Source organism: Monodelphis domestica, chromosome 8 (genome assembly GCF_027887165.1).
Source record: "Monodelphis domestica isolate mMonDom1 chromosome 8, mMonDom1.pri, whole genome shotgun sequence".
NCBI lineage: Eukaryota > Metazoa > Chordata > Mammalia > Didelphimorphia > Didelphidae > Monodelphis > Monodelphis domestica.
Genome location: NC_077234.1, coordinates 185,241,262 through 185,256,773, shown reverse-complemented (window position 1 = coordinate 185,256,773; position 15,512 = coordinate 185,241,262). Strand labels below are relative to the sequence as shown.

The following is a 15,512-nucleotide window of genomic DNA, read 5'->3' as shown; positions in this document are numbered from 1 at the left end:
AAGAAAGAAGTATTTATTAGGCACTGGCTATGTGCCAGGAACTTTGTGCTTTATAGTTTTTATCTCCTTTGATCTCACAACCTTCATAATCTCCATTTTACAGATGAGAAAACTGAGGCAAACAGAGGTTAAGTCACTTGCCCAGGGCAACACCAAATAGTCAGTGTCTGAGACTGGATTTGAACTCAGATAAATCATAATTAGATACATTCTTTATGACTTTTTTTCTTTCTCAGTTAGATTTTCCACCCTGAGAGAAAGGAGTATTTCTGTTGAAAACTAAAATATTCTCATTGCTTTAATCTAATTTTTTACTTACATTTAAGGATTGCTTGTAACTGTAGGAAGGTGCTTTTTCATAACCTTCTCCATTCTCTTCTCTCTTCTTACAGAATAGAACTGCTTTCTCATGGAGGAACAGATGTCTCTGCATTGGCTTAAATCTGGCCAGATCTTTCACTTTGGCATGGCCCTTCTTGTGGTCTGTCCAAACACTAAAGGAGCCTTGCATTAAGAGCTTGCCCAATTCATTTAGGTTTCCCTAAAAACAAAAAAGAAAGAAAGGAAAACGTGTCAATTAATGCTTTAAATTATAGGTATGAAGCTGAGTAATGGATCGAGCGTGGGTCCTGGAATTAGGAAAACCTGAGTTCAAATCCAATCTTAGGCATTCACTAACTATGTGACTCTGGAATTGTCACTTCACCTTGGCATGCCTCAGTTTCATCATCTGTAAAATGGGAATAATAAATAGTACCTATCTCCCAGGGCTGTTGTGAGGATCAAAGGAGAGAATAATTGTAAAGTGCATGGCACATAAGCATTATATAAATGCTAGCCATTATTAAAAGACTGAGGGAGACCCAGAGAGACACAGAGAGAGAGAGGGAGAGACAAAGAGAGGCAAAGAGGGGGGCTAGTTCAAAATAGGCATGAAAAGCAGAAAGTTGGCATATGAATATTAATTAGTATTGTGTACCACTTCTTAGGAACTGCTTCCTCAGAGGTAGCCCTTGAGAAAACCACATATCTACAATTCCTATGAATGAGCTTTAATTTTTTTTTCTAGAAGCATTTAAGGCAAGATTTAAATATAGGACCCCGTGTCTCCAGGCCTGGCTCTCTATCTACTATCCACCAAGAAGGCAATTGAGTTGGTTTTCAGTAGTGTATTAGAATGCCATGTCTGGAGTCAGGGCTTCCTGACTTCAAATCTAGTGGAGTGACCCTAAGATGTCCCTTAAACTTGGTTGGCCTCAGTTTCTTCATCTGTAAAATGGGCTAGAGAAGGAAATGGCAAACCACTTCAAGATCTTCCCAAGAAAACCCTAAATGGGGTCACAAAGAGTCAGATAAGACTGAAAAAACTGAACAACAACAAGATGCAATGCCAAAAGGTGCCATATTTATGCCTATGACTGAAGTTAATGGGAAACCTTGTATGCAAGGTTGACTTTGACTCTCTTTATAAGAGAGGAACTTTCTAGACCTTCATATAGGGAACACCTGGATGAAGAAATGCCCTTTGCCAGTAAAGGCTGGCAACTTTATTGCCTGGGAGGATTGCCTGGAGTAGAAGTACCAAACATGGAGCACTCAACATTGCCAAGGGCACTTCCAACCAGATTAAAATGTAATTGGGAGCTATTTAACACAATAAATAAAAACATAATAAAGCAAAGATGATATTATATTTTAAGACTGTCAGCATGCCACTGGTGTTGTTCAGTATTTTTTAGTCATGTCCAACTCTTCCTGAATCATTTTGGGATTTTTTTTTGGCAAAGATACCGGAGTGGCTTGCCATTTCCTTTTCCAGTTCATTTTACAGATGATGAAACTAAGGCAAACAAGGTTAAGTAGCTTGTCTAGAGTCACTGAAAGTATCTGAGGCTGGATTTTAATTCACATCTAACTGACTCCAGATTCAATGTTCTGTCCACTACACCATCCAGCATCCCAATGCTACTAGCAGGTGTCTGTCTCCCTTTCTATTTGAATTTTATGCCATTAGAGCATTTAGAAATTAAGTGACTTGTCTAGGGTCACACAGCCATTTTATACTAGAAGCTGGAATTTGGGTCTTTTAGGTTTTTAAGCTACCTCACTGTTGGCCACACCATGCCACTTCTCATGTAGCAGGTGAAATAATTCCTATGAAATTTGTAGACATCAGTTTCTATGGCTGCCATATCTAGCCTAGCAAGTGAGATAGAGGGGAATATTCACTTGGGGCTTCCTTTAACTTTAAAGGAAATGCCATATACCCTGTAATTAAAAAAAAAACAAAACCTTCCCTTCCCTCTTAGAAACAACTCTAAGATAGAGGGCTAGGCAATTGGGGTTAAGTGACTTGTCCAGAGTCACACAATTAGGAAGTGGCTGAGGCCAGATTCGAATTTAGGTCCTGCTGACCCTAAGCTTGGTTCTCTATCCACAGTGCCATCTAAGTGCTCCTCAAGCTTATTATGTAATGATGAGATCACTTCAGGGAAGTTCATGGCTGTTTCCTTTGACAGGGATAGGTTTGGTTCTTCAATTAAAATGCCATCCACTTAAAGGAATGCCACTTACATCATAGCCAGTAATGGCAATCAGGTGCATGGAATCATTGACGGCTTTGAGAATTCCAAGGATAGAAGTCAGTGCCTCCTGTAGATCCTCAGCTCCTTCACAGTTTTTACTGTATTTCAGCATTTCCTGTAGGGCAGTGGACACAAGAAGAAATGTTCTGAGGGCTGTACAATCATCACCAAAACCACATCGGTATCTTTGGGAAACGCGCACCCAAATAGACCAACATCTTGGGCTGTGAGTAACATTACTCAGCTGTAAGGTGCTTCCCAGAGGCTGACTCTTAGAATCATTCGTAGGGCTTCTTGTGTCTAGAGAAACAGTCCTCATTGCCTTGCAGAATCCTGAGACTGAGTTCACGAGCTCCCTCAATCCCCCTCCTTGTTAGTGGTCTCTACCTCCTCAAATGATCATGTAGATGGTTATCCTTATTCTTTTGGTGCAGTCATTTCAGTCATGTCTGACTCTCGGGGACCCCATCTGGAGCTTTCTTGGCAGAGATACTGGAATGGTTTCTGATTTCTTTCACCAGCTCACCAACTTAATTAAATTAATTAGTTTCACCAACTTAATTAATTAATTAATTTTAGCACCTCCTGAAGTAAAGTTAGCCTGGTGGCTCTGTCTGTAAGACTAATACTGATTGGCTAGTCTCATTGGTGCCAAAGGTAGCCTATAGCTTAACTTGCTTTAGCTTTTATTAACTACTTTTGGCGTTTTCTTCTATTTAGTTTTCCGCTTACGATGACAGCAATTTAATTATTTAACAAAAACTTTAGCTTAAATTATTCTGATTTTTATTAACTATTTTTGGCACTTTTTTCTATTTAGTTTTAGATAACAATAATAACATAATTTCATTATTTGACAATAACAACTTACTTTTATTAACTGTTCTTTTTTCTATTTAGTGTTTAGCACACCACATAACTGAACTCTTTAACAATGATTTTTATTAACTTTTTGTTACTTTCTTCTACTTAGTGTTTAGCACACAACATAATTGAACTCTTTAACAATGGCTTGTATTAACTTTTTGTTACATTCTCTATTTAATGTTTAGCATACAACATAATTTAGGCAGACACAATAATTTTAAATTATTCTGGGTTTTATTAAATATTTTTGGCACTTTTTTGGATTTGGTTTGCAGCAAATAACATCATAATTTTAGAAAACAACAATGTTATTTAATAACAATTATAGCTTAAGTTATTCTGGTTTGTATTAATTATTTTTGGCATTTCTAGTTAGTTCTTTTGGCTTTTATGAACAATTTTGGCACTTTCTTCTATTAAGTTTTTAGCAAACAACAATAACAAGAAATCAAAATTGGACCTTTAAAAAATGTACATGTCCTCTTACCTTTAATAATAGCTGATACTTGGTTATTCTTTGTACAGGCTTCAGCAAATAAGAATCCAAACTGAGTTTGTGATCAAGTTTCTTCTGGCATTCCTGTAATCAAGTTGGAAACTTTGGATTACACAGTGTCCTTAATGGATACTTCAGAGGCCAAAGAAGTCAGTACATGGAAAGAAGCCAAATATACGGAACTATACCTGAAAAAACGCACAGTCTGAGCACTGCCTCCAGAGACTTTCTGACCTGGGCTTGTTTTGACAATACTTCTCATAAATCTGAAAATCTTCCATCTGCATTTGGGAATAAAACATTTTCAGTCTGGTCAGTTAATCATCTGGTCAGCCTAGGATAGATCATGTTCTAATAATCTCAGGCTTTTTCCCATACTGGCATGATCTGTATTATTTACAAAACTTCACAGTATTTGGAGCTGCTATCATGAGAGTGAAACTGATTTCTAGCAAGGTGACTTGGGTTATCTTTTATCCTTTCGAATTGACCCATGACAACAGTTGATATTCTCTAAAATTGTAACTGGGTGATATGCCTGTAGATATTCTTTTTTATAACAACACAAACAAAATACTATTCCTCATTAATCATTTGCTGAGGAAGCAAACAGAAAAACAGAACAAAAGGCTTTGCTGTTATCAAATCTAAATGGGACCTAATGTTTGTCTGGATTTAATGAGGTTCATACACACTTTTAACCTGAGATGACGTAGATCACAGGTTTAGAGCTAGAAGGAGGGGAGCAGAGGAGAAACCAAGGCAAGAGAAATTAACTGACTTGCCCAGTCACATAGTATCTGAGGTAGAATTTGAACCCAGGTCTTTCTGACTCCACTGGCTGGCTTCTTGTAAAATGTAAGGGACAGCTAGGTGGTTCAGTGAATTGATAGCCAGATCTAGAGATGGGAAGTTCTGGGTTCAAATCTGTCCTCAGACACTTTCCAGCTGTGTGATCCTGAGCAAGTCACTTAACCCTCATTGCCTAGCCTTTACTGCTCTTCTGCCTTGGAACCAATACACAGTGTTGATTCTAAGATGTAAAGTAAGGGTTTAAAAAAATGTAATAAATCATTTTGTTCTGTAACTTCAAAAAGTTCTGTTTTAATCTTGGCCTGGCATAGATTCCTTAATTCCAGTTTGCCCCATTCAGTCTATGACCTACTAGTTCATTAATGTGGAAGTCATGTGATAACTTTGTTCAACAGACTATTTCAATCTAGCGTTTGTAGTCAAAACACTCATTTCCTTAGTTGAACTCAGTCCAATAGATTGGCTTTTTTTGCCTTGGAAAAGGATTAAAACAAATATGAGAGAGACCATTTAATTAAAAAAATTAATTACCAGCTCTCCAGAGGGCAATACATTTCAAGAGTAGCAATATATATTTTTTTCTTTCTTTCTCTTCTCCTTCCCCCCCCCCCCCCCCCCAACATAGGGTTTTGTAAAACTTCAAAAGGCAACGGAGAGCTTTCAACCCACTAGACTGGGCCAACTGCTTAGCATTCACACATTATCCTGAACTCCTAACCACATTTTTCTTTGGACCTTTGGCTACTTTCTTCTGTAGGAACTGCCCAATTAGGCATACACTAGTAAGTTTCCTTTTTAACAAAATTAGTTTATTATTCATCATTAGCTGATGATGAATGACAAAAAGGGTTAACACTAATTTTATAACACTCAAATGGTTTGTTTTAGTGAGCTTTGAAGGTTCATTTTCACCAGACTTGCAAATTGTCTGATGAGAATGATGAAAACAAAAGAAATTAATGTCATCATGGCTATTGTTTTAACTAGTGATGAAAGATAAAAAACACAATGTGAAGAAGCGTTATCTATTACTAGTTTATCATATATACATACGTACCCTTTCCAGAAAACACCTTCCTACCAGTTCTGGGTAGTCTATGTAGTTTTCAAGTTCTCTCAGGAAAATTCTAAACAGAGGAAATTTTTATTAGATTTTATGGAAGAAAAAAATAACCTAAAAAAGGAAAGTGTTTCCAAAAAGTATTCTTTTCCTGAAGATCTTTTCTTATCCCTCTATGAAAAATCTCTCATCCTTCAATGAAAAATCACTGAGATTTTTTTATGGTTAAAGAAAATAGTTACAGAAATAGATTCCATCAAAATCTCACTTAAGTAAGCAGGGGTTGGATTTTTTTCAGTCTTTAGGCAAAACTTTTAGATTAAAAAAATGGGTCACATTCTAGTTTTCCCTTAAGATGCTTGTTGTTGCCATGCAAAGTTCCCTTGAGATAAAATGAGCTTCTTGAGTTCATAAATGTGGGTGGAAGAAAATTTTACAATCATGAAGCTGATTGCTCAAAGATCATCAGAGTGTCATGTTGCAAATGGAGAGATGGGCTTTGCATCATAGGATTGAGAACAAGAAGGGACTTAGGGGTACATATAGTCTATCTTTCATTTCACAAGTGAGACTCATAGATTGACTACAGTCACACAGATAAGTAAATAACAGGATTCAAATTCAGATTTCCTGACTCCAAATGCTCTTATCTTTTCTCCATGATAGTGGTAACCAACATTTTTTGTTCTGCAAACCCCTTTTAACAAAAGATAAATGAATTGTAAACCTCCAGGGAAATTTAGTATTACTCATGTTGTTCAGTTGTGTTCAACACTTTGTGTGAACCTATTTGGGCTTTTCTTGGCAGAGATATTAATGGTTTACCAATTCCTTCTTCAGTTTATTTTACAGATGAGGAAACTGAGGCAAACAGGGTGAAATGACTTGCCCTGGGTCACAGCTGAGAAGTGTCTGAGGTCAGACTTGAACTCAGGAAGATGAGTCTGGCACTCTATGCATTATGGTCCCATCTAGCTACTGACCAATCTAGGACTTGAACTCAGTTCTCAGGCCATTTTTTTTTTCATACCATTCTACCACTTCTACCTTGTTCTATGATCCATTCACATCTAGAAATCTAAATATGATTCTCTTTTCATCTGCCATAGCCAAAAGATGAAGTTTCTGTCAATCTGTAATTGGAGAGCATGCTTGAGCTTCATGTAAAAAAAAAAATCCATGAACTTAATTGTCCTAATTAAAAATACCCCAGTGACCTCTGCATGGTCATTGTCTATGAAGTGACTGATGGCAAAAATGAGGAGTGAGCTAAGCCTGCTGGTACATGTCTACTTGGTTTACCTCTTAATGCAAAGTACCCTGTGACCTTAGGAAATAAAACATCAGGGTTGAGCTGCTTACAAAGCACTGCCTTGCTGAATGGGTAGGGTGGGAGATACAGATGACAGAAGGAAAAAAAAAAAGCATGTGAAGAAACAGAAAGCCCCAAACTCCCTTAAAGCTCTCCTCCCAAATACTAGAGAAGGGCGGTAATGTATTCCCATGATCTGTTGCACTTCCCAAGTCCCAAGGTGGGGCATCCATCTCTCTCAGCCATCGTAGCTGATGTCTGGGGAAGGTTCAGTTAGGATTTGTTTTTTATTTTTTTATGCAGAAAAGAGTCATTTCCAAAACATTTACCCCAAGCTTATATAATTCTCCAACCTCTAATTTGGACTGTCCTTTCCTTCTCCTATGAAGGAGAACATGGAAATATGGATTATGCCTCCATAATAGGCAACTCTGAAGAAATTACCCACACTATTCCCCACAAGCCTGAAGCAGGCAGAAACGAGCATTTCAGAACAAATAGCCCGCACCCAGCCTCAGGAGGATGAAACGGGGAAAGCAATAAACTCCCCACATTCACTTGCTCTCCTTTGGTCATGCCCAGGAAAACAGATGGCCCTTGCTCTGTGGGTCCTAAAGGTCAAAAACAAAGATGCTGATAGATCCCGCTAGTGTTAACCCGAGAGGACTCCTCAAAGTGCCAAATTGGGAGACTGATGAAAGGGAGGATTTCTGCTTACCAACATTACAGAGAAGAAGGACAATGACTTGGGGAAAGACAGGGCACATCTCAATGCACTGGGTGAGATGGCTTTGTCTTCTCAAGATGTAAGACAATTCTACGGGAATTTCTGTCCTACCAATCATTGATGCCAAAAGGGAAAGTCAACACTTGAATATTCAGGCAAGAGAATGTGCTCGTTCTCTTGAATTTTCCCATTAAACTTATAATCGTCTCTAAATTTTAGTCATTTCTAGTTGGCAACACACTTCAAGAATCTATGACTTGAAATATCTCTAAACTGAAAAAATCTATAATAAAAAATCTGCACTTGGCACAATCTTACAGCGGATGTGAACTTCAAACTCTTTCAACGAAGCAGGACATTAAGATAGATCACTTATTTTATAGAGAAGAAGAAACAACGTACTTTCTCAAACGCAGAAGAACAAAGCCGCTAACCTGTTATGGAAATGATAAATCTCCTCCATGTTGCCAAATAGAACATCCTTCTTATTTTGAAGGGCTGGTGAAATGAGATGCGTCATTAGGGGGTTATCCATCTCTGCGGCATATCCCTATGGTGCAGAAAGAGGCAGGTGAATGACCCTTATTGCAGCTATTGTCTGATTGGTGGAATTTCAGCTGGGAAATGGAAGTCAACATAAGTCTTAGGTCAACACAAAGAACTCTGGAAAGTCATCTGAGGGGTATGCATAAAGTGAGCAATAAAAAATTAACATAACGTGGTGTTTTATTTTTTTGTTTTCTGTTTTGTTTTTGATATTAGGCTTCTTTCCTTACCCATGTTAGGAATGCAGCAGGGTATGTGTTAAGCACTGGGCATTTAAAAAGAGGCAAAAGACAGGTCTTGCCCTCATAGAGCTGACAGTTTAATGGGGAGATGATAAATAAGCAAGCAAGCTATGTTCTGGAGAAGTAGGAAACAATTTAGAGACCCAGTTGAGGTTGCAGAATATACATTTGTAGTGGACCCAGTCAAAATGGTTACATGACTTTCTCCATCTTTATTCAAAAGTGTAGGAGCTAAGGTGGTAAAATCATGGGGATGATCCAAAGGCGGTGGCTTACTGGGGCATGTGACAAATAATAAAGGGGAGAGGGCTGAGGAGGGCAGTGTCAAGTTGAACTGGTCCACCAATTCAAGAAGAGGAAAAGAGGAGAGAGTGATTAGAGCAGGGGAAATGTCCTGGAGAGAATGGAGCGATGAAGGATTGGCAGTCACAGTGGGGACAGAGTATAGTTTGGAAAGAGAAAGTAGGGGGAGAGGTGAAAAGCTAATAAATTATGGTTGAATAAATTGATTTCAGAATTCTTGAACGTGGGAATGGTACATTTGTGGGTGATGGCAAGGTCAAGTGTATAACCATCTTTGTGTGTGGCTAAAAGGGAAGTACATTGAGAAGCTGAGTGTTTTGGGTGTTTGAGGAAGAGTCAATATGTATGACTGTCTAGAATTCCATAGGAATAGGAGTTGAGGAGGAGAAAAAAATTGTAAGCCAACATCAGAACTCTTAGAGGAAGGAAGGGAGATGACCTGGCAGGGAGGTGGTCTGTAGACAATAGCTACCAGGATTTTATTGGGTGGTTGCTATGAAAAATGTGAACCTTAAGACAGGAGTTCCTGCGTGATGAAGGTAGGGGAGGAGCCCCGGAAATGGCAATGGGGAGCAAGAAGTAATTCAACTCCTGTTTAGGCTTGGTGGTCTCTCACTTCTAGAAGGCTCACCATATTGGTGCCAGGCTTAGTTTGGACACCTGATTGGCTTAGCCCCTCTGCAGCTCAGACCTTCTGAGTTCAAACACCCCACCATGCCTGCCACTTTGTATTATTTTTAAAGCTAATAAACTTTACATCTATTTGTGAAGGACCCTGAGGGTACATATTGGACTGCAAAAACACAGAATATGAAGCATTTTAATAATTTCTGAACTCAAAAAGATAAAGTTAATAAATAAAAAGGAAATTTTTTTCTCTGTCTAAAATTCTAAGTCCAGTTCAACTCTTGGACAGGTGGCCAAAGCTATTCACAATACATATACTTACTTCAAGGACACAAAGGAGCTCTTCTACATATGCCCGCTCTGTTTCAATAAGTTCATTCATTACATGTCTGTAAACAAGGAAAAATGTTAACTCCTTACAGGAATGTTCTTCAAAAATGCATGCAAGGGGGGCAGCAAGGTGGCTCAGTGGATAGAGATAGGCTTAGAGACAGGAGGTCATGGGTTCAAATCTGACCTCAGATATTTCCTAGCTGTATGACCCTGGGCAAGTCACTTAAACCCAAATGCCTACTCCTTACAGAAGAGCATTGTTCTTCTCTCTTGGAAATAATACTAGGTATTGATTTTAAGAGAGAAGGTAAGGGTTTAAAAAGAAGACACATAAGACATTATTCTACAGTCTTCCTGACCCAGTGCTCTACCCAGTATATTATCTGCAAACACTATGTCTTATAGGTGAATACCAATAAGGTCACTGTTAATTTAGGCTTCCCCCCTCAAGGTCTAGTAGAGCTAGCTGTATTTGATCCTTGGAAATTTCCTTCATAGTATATTGCTCGATGCTTGTCTTCATGGGATATATGTAACTGAGTTCTGCAAAAGCACATTCCTTCAGTCATTAATCCATTCTTTACCACTGGCTTTTCCAGAAAGAGTTTTCTGTTAGTACTCATGAATTCTGGCTAAACTATAGGATAACTTCAATCCCAAGATATCTCCTTCCAGAGATTGATTTGATAACTGGCCAAATGCATAAAAGTGACAAGCTGGAGAATGGCCAAACTGCTGAGTTAGTCAAAGGAGACTCGTCAGTGTTGCAGATATAGGAAGGAAACTGAGGATCTGGGGAAGTAAAACCATTTTCTAATCTTGGGTCCCAGACAACAGTCTGCTTGTCAGAATTGAGGAACAAAATGGCATTTTTCCCAGTCCCTTTCCAACCATTGGGTAGGTCCTCAGCTCAGAGTCACCATTTTAGTTGTCTGTAATCTGTTCCCACACTGGTCTCTGAATTTTGTCAGCCCTCTTCAGAGAACCAGGTCTTGATTATCTTTTGATTTAGCAGCTTATTTCAATCAAGAAATTCTGTTAGGTTCAAGGCTATGCCTGGATATTACTTGCTTTATCCCTGAACCACATTCAAAGGCAATCAGTCCTAACTGAGGCAAAACTCACCTTCGTAATATTGCCAGATTTTCTTCATCATCCATCACTGAGCCACTTCTGCCCTGTTGGATATCGCTCATTTCACTCTGAAACAGGAGAAGAAACAATGAACCAGCAAGGATTTATAAAGTGCCTACTATGTGCTAAACACTAGTCAGGCACTGTTAAACAAGTTAAAACAAAAAGAGTAATTAATCAGGGCCTTTGTATTGATTTTTTCCTTTTCTTGCTTTTTAAAAGTACTAGATTCCATCTCACTATTTCATGTCCCTTTTCTCTTGAACTGCTCAAATCTGGAATATTCTTCATGCTGTCTGTCTTTAAGCAGAGTGAGAGAGAAAGAAGCCACAAGTTAATAGGCAATTCCATCATGGTGTCTCCTTGAAATCTGGCTTAAAAGATTTGGAAAGTGGGAAGATATTTATCAATTGGTAAATGGCTGAGTAAGTTATAGTATATGATTGTCATGGAATACTGTTGTGCAGTAAGAAATGACAAGCAGGAAGGAGTCAGAAAAACCTGGAAAGACTTACACAAACTGAAGCAGAGTGAAATAAACAGAACCAGGAGAACATTGCAAAGTGACAAGAATACAGTACAATGAACAGCTGTGAATAACTTAGCTGCTCTCACCAATACAGTGATCCAAAACAATTCCAAGGGACCCATTAAAAAAACAAAACACACCATCTACTTCTGGGGGGGGGGGGGAGAAACTGAGTTTGAATCCAGACCAAGCAAACTTTTTTTCCACTTAATATATTTTCTATTTGAGTTTCCTTCCACAAAAGGATTAATATGGAAAATGTTTTATATGATTGCACATGAAAAACTATAGGATTGCTTGCCATCTCAAAGGGGATAGGGAGTTGGTGGGGAGGGACAAACATAGGGGGGAGAATTTGAGGCTCAAAATCCTTTGAAGAATGTTGGAAACTTTTTACATGTAATTGAGGAAAAAATTAAATTAAATTATTTTAAAAGTTGACTTAGCAGTCAAATGACTGTTAGGTTCTTAGATGTGACCATTATCTAAAAAGAGAGGAAAGTGATTTTATAACACTTACAGATTGCTCCTTGGAACAAAGTGGATGGAAGTCCTATAAGGACCCAGAAATCTAAGCAAAGCAAAAGAAGTTTCCTGGAGTAAGGGAAATGCAATGCAAAGGCCAATGGGCCTTTTTGCTATTTTGACTATTACCTAATTTATTAGAAAGTTCCAGGGCAGACAAACTTCTAGATAAAAGGATTTGAGGATGAATGAATGAAAAGTTTTTATTATGTGTTGTGTAGTGTAATAAGCCAGGACACATGCAAATGTCAGTTCTTGCCCTCATGGAATTTATATTCTAATAAGGAAAGACAATAATATAGGAGATGGTGGTCTGGGAAGTCAGGAACCAATAAAAAGAATTTTGAGAGAAAATCATCACGTACTACCTTTGCTCTTTTGTAGTTTCCTCTTTTCGGTATGTTGCTTTCAGAACTAGGGGAGTTTTCAGAACCTCTTCGAAGACCTGGTATGGAAAAACAATGGTTGTGTTATGGGTGTCTTTTGGTTGGAGAATTTTGAATATTTAGGAACCTTCAGCCTTTCTCTTCCTCCTACTTTCACAAACTGGACCCCTCTTACCTTTCTCGTTTTCCTGTACCCTCAATGTATTCTGTGACTCATTGATATCTTTGCTGTTCCTAGTTGCTTGCTATCTAAACCAATGCCAGCACTAATATTTGAACATCTGCCCACGCCTCAATCAGCATCGACATGGGAGGGGAGGAGAGGAAGGTCAGAGTACTTCTGGACCCTTTAAACTAGGGCTCTTCTCCATTTTAGGCATGGTAGGGAAGGAAGTTTTCCTGGTTGCTTTTAGGTTGTTGGCTTATTTCCCACCATGGCCTCTAGGGCAGGGAATGATGGATGGAATGGATAGGGTTGGAAGTGAATCTCTCACTCCCTTTCTCTTTGTTGTTCAGTCACGTCCTACTCTTCCTGACCCCATTTGGGATTTTCTTGGCAAAGATACTGGAATGGTTCGCCATTTTCTTTCTCCCGCTCACTTCACAGAGGAGAAACTGAGGCAGACAGGGTTAAGTGACTTGCCCAGAGTCACACAGCTAGTAAATGTCTGAGGCCAGATTTGAACCAAGGAAGATCAGTTTTCCTGATTCCAGGCCTGGTACTCTGTGTCACCTAGCTGCCTCTTCTTTTCTCTTTGGCCACGATTAACTTTTCCTACAGAAATGAAGCTATAGCAGAAGCCTGTGTGTTGTATACATATAATTTTACAAGAAAATATATAACATATGCATACATATAAATAATATGCTTTTAATATGCACATATATATATATATATATAATCTTTAGCTGATTAGCCCTAATTTATCTCGAGTATATCTCATTTGTACATGGTTGTTTGCATATTATTCCCCCCCTTAAAATGAGGGTTCTTTGAGAGCAGGGACTGTTTGCACCTTTCTTTAATCCTTAGGATCCAGCCACAGTTCCTGGCATATAGTAGGTGCTTACTATATCCTAGTTGACTGACTGTGGTGAGAGACCATGGATGGAGTAGCATCTGGGGGAAGAGGAGTAAGTTTCTGGTGACTAGATATATCATTGTGGAGTATACTATAGAAGGAAAGAGAACAGTGTAGAAAGAGCTCAGGCAAGAAACTACTTTCAAGTTGGGAATCAGAGAAGGCTTCCTGGAGGGGGGAGCATATAAGCTCAGTTTTGGAAGACGAGCATGATTTCACATTGGGAAATGGGAGAAAGAAGCCATTCCTAACGCAAAGATGGGCAGAAACAAAGGTAAGGAAATGGGAAACCTTAGGGAGAGGTCTGGGAAAGATGAGTAGAAGTAGAAGGGGATTGGAAATGCAGGCTGGAAAGGTAGATTAGAGTCAGGCTACAGGTAGCCTTGAATGTCAGGCTAAGGAGAGAGGGTTTCATCTGGTCACCTATTTTGGATAGACTGGTCTAAAATGGCTTCATAGAACGTATTGGGGAGAGAGCAGAATTGGAGGTGGGGGTGCCCAAGGAGAATTAAGTTATTAAGTCCAGGGAATAGATCAAAAACCCCTTTCTCCAATTCTGGGTCTGGGCATTTTCAGTGACTATGTTCCCAGTGCTGGGAACTCTCTCTCCCTCTTTATCTCTGCCTTTGGGTTTCCTTGGCTCCCTTTAAATCTCTGCTAAAATCCCAGCTTCCGCAAGAAGACTTTCCCATTCCCTCTAAATGTGAGTGAGTGCCTTTCCTTTCATGACCATCTCCAATTTATCCTGGATTTATCTTCTTTGTACATAGTTGTTTTCATGGTCGATTATAAGTACCTTAAGAGTAGGGAGCAGCTCATGTCTTTCCTCATAACTCCAGCACTTAAGCACAGTGCCTCACACTGAGCTACCCCCAATTTACCCTGCCTACATATTGTTTATACATAGGGATTTGCATAGCGTCTTCCCCCACTAGACTGTTTTGATCTGGAGAAGGATATGGCAATCCACTCCAGGATCTTTGCACAAAACCCCAAATGGGGTCATGGAGAGTTGGACAAGGTTGAAATGACTGAACAGCAGCAAAGAGAAGGAGTGAGAGAGATTCGCTTCCAACCCTCCTCATGCATTGTTAGCTTCTTGGGAGCAGGGACTGTTTTTTGCCTTTCTTTGCATCCTTACTGCATGCCACATAGTAGGCAATTGAGAAATGTGTGTTGTGGGGCAACTAGGTGGCTCAGAGGATGGACCAGGCTTGGAATTGGGAGGTCCTAGGTTCAAATCTAGCCGCTGACACATCCTAGCTATGTGACCTTGGGCAAGTCACTTAAATCTCATTGCCTAGCCCTTACTGCTCTTCCATCTTGCAAATGATAGTTAGCATTGATCTAAGGCAGAAGAGAACGGTTTAAAAAAAAGAAATGTTTGTTGACTGATTGACTTGAAAAAAGGTGTCAATGGAAATGGTCGACTGATTGATTTGAAATAAAGTGTCAGTAGCAAACGAAAGGAGGGGACAGATACCAGAGACAGTGCTTCAATGTTGTCTTATGTTGTTTCCTTATTATTGCACATGCCCTTAAAGCACCTCAAACCACACTGGGGATTCAGGACACTTATTGAATGAATGAATAATAAATAGTAAATGAGGAAATATACAATAGTATACCTGGAGAAGGGCAGGGGGACTTTGTAAATGCTTCAGGTCTTGGTGCCACGGGCTGTACTGGCCGGGTCTGCTTTGCTGCCAGTTTCTTCAGGCTCACCTGCCTCTTCTGAAACATTTCTTCCATGCTCTCTTGTTTCTGAAAGACCTTTTGTACATGCTCCTGAAATGACAGTACCCCAGTTATGAAATCCACGGTCCTGCTTCTAATGATTGATGCTAAGGGCTGGTGCCTCATTTGATGGAAAAAAGAAACCATAACAAGGTCATACAAATAGAGGAGTTTGCCCAAAATCAACTCCTTAAAAGTGGTCTTTTAA

General features: G+C 39.2%; 1 protein-coding gene across 33 annotated transcripts in view; it reads right to left on the bottom strand.

Moving 5' to 3' along the window:
* Window positions 1-15,512, bottom strand: part of MCF2L (MCF.2 cell line derived transforming sequence like) — a 394,661-nt gene that overhangs the window by 15,737 nt on the left and 363,412 nt on the right. For all 33 annotated transcript variants that reach the window (XM_007501253.3, XM_056806834.1, XM_007501252.3 and 30 more), the window contains 10 exons: window positions 15,196-15,355; window positions 12,468-12,544; window positions 11,037-11,113; window positions 9,901-9,967; window positions 8,295-8,410; window positions 5,819-5,888; window positions 4,137-4,229; window positions 3,940-4,032; window positions 2,575-2,700; window positions 320-541 (listed from right to left, as the gene is read on the bottom strand). In XM_007501253.3, the coding sequence (XP_007501315.2) occupies window positions 320-541; window positions 2,575-2,700; window positions 3,940-4,032; window positions 4,137-4,229; window positions 5,819-5,888; window positions 8,295-8,410; window positions 9,901-9,967; window positions 11,037-11,113; window positions 12,468-12,544; window positions 15,196-15,355 (1,101 nt within the window). The remainder of the gene's footprint in view (window positions 1-319; window positions 542-2,574; window positions 2,701-3,939; window positions 4,033-4,136; window positions 4,230-5,818; window positions 5,889-8,294; window positions 8,411-9,900; window positions 9,968-11,036; window positions 11,114-12,467; window positions 12,545-15,195; window positions 15,356-15,512) is intronic.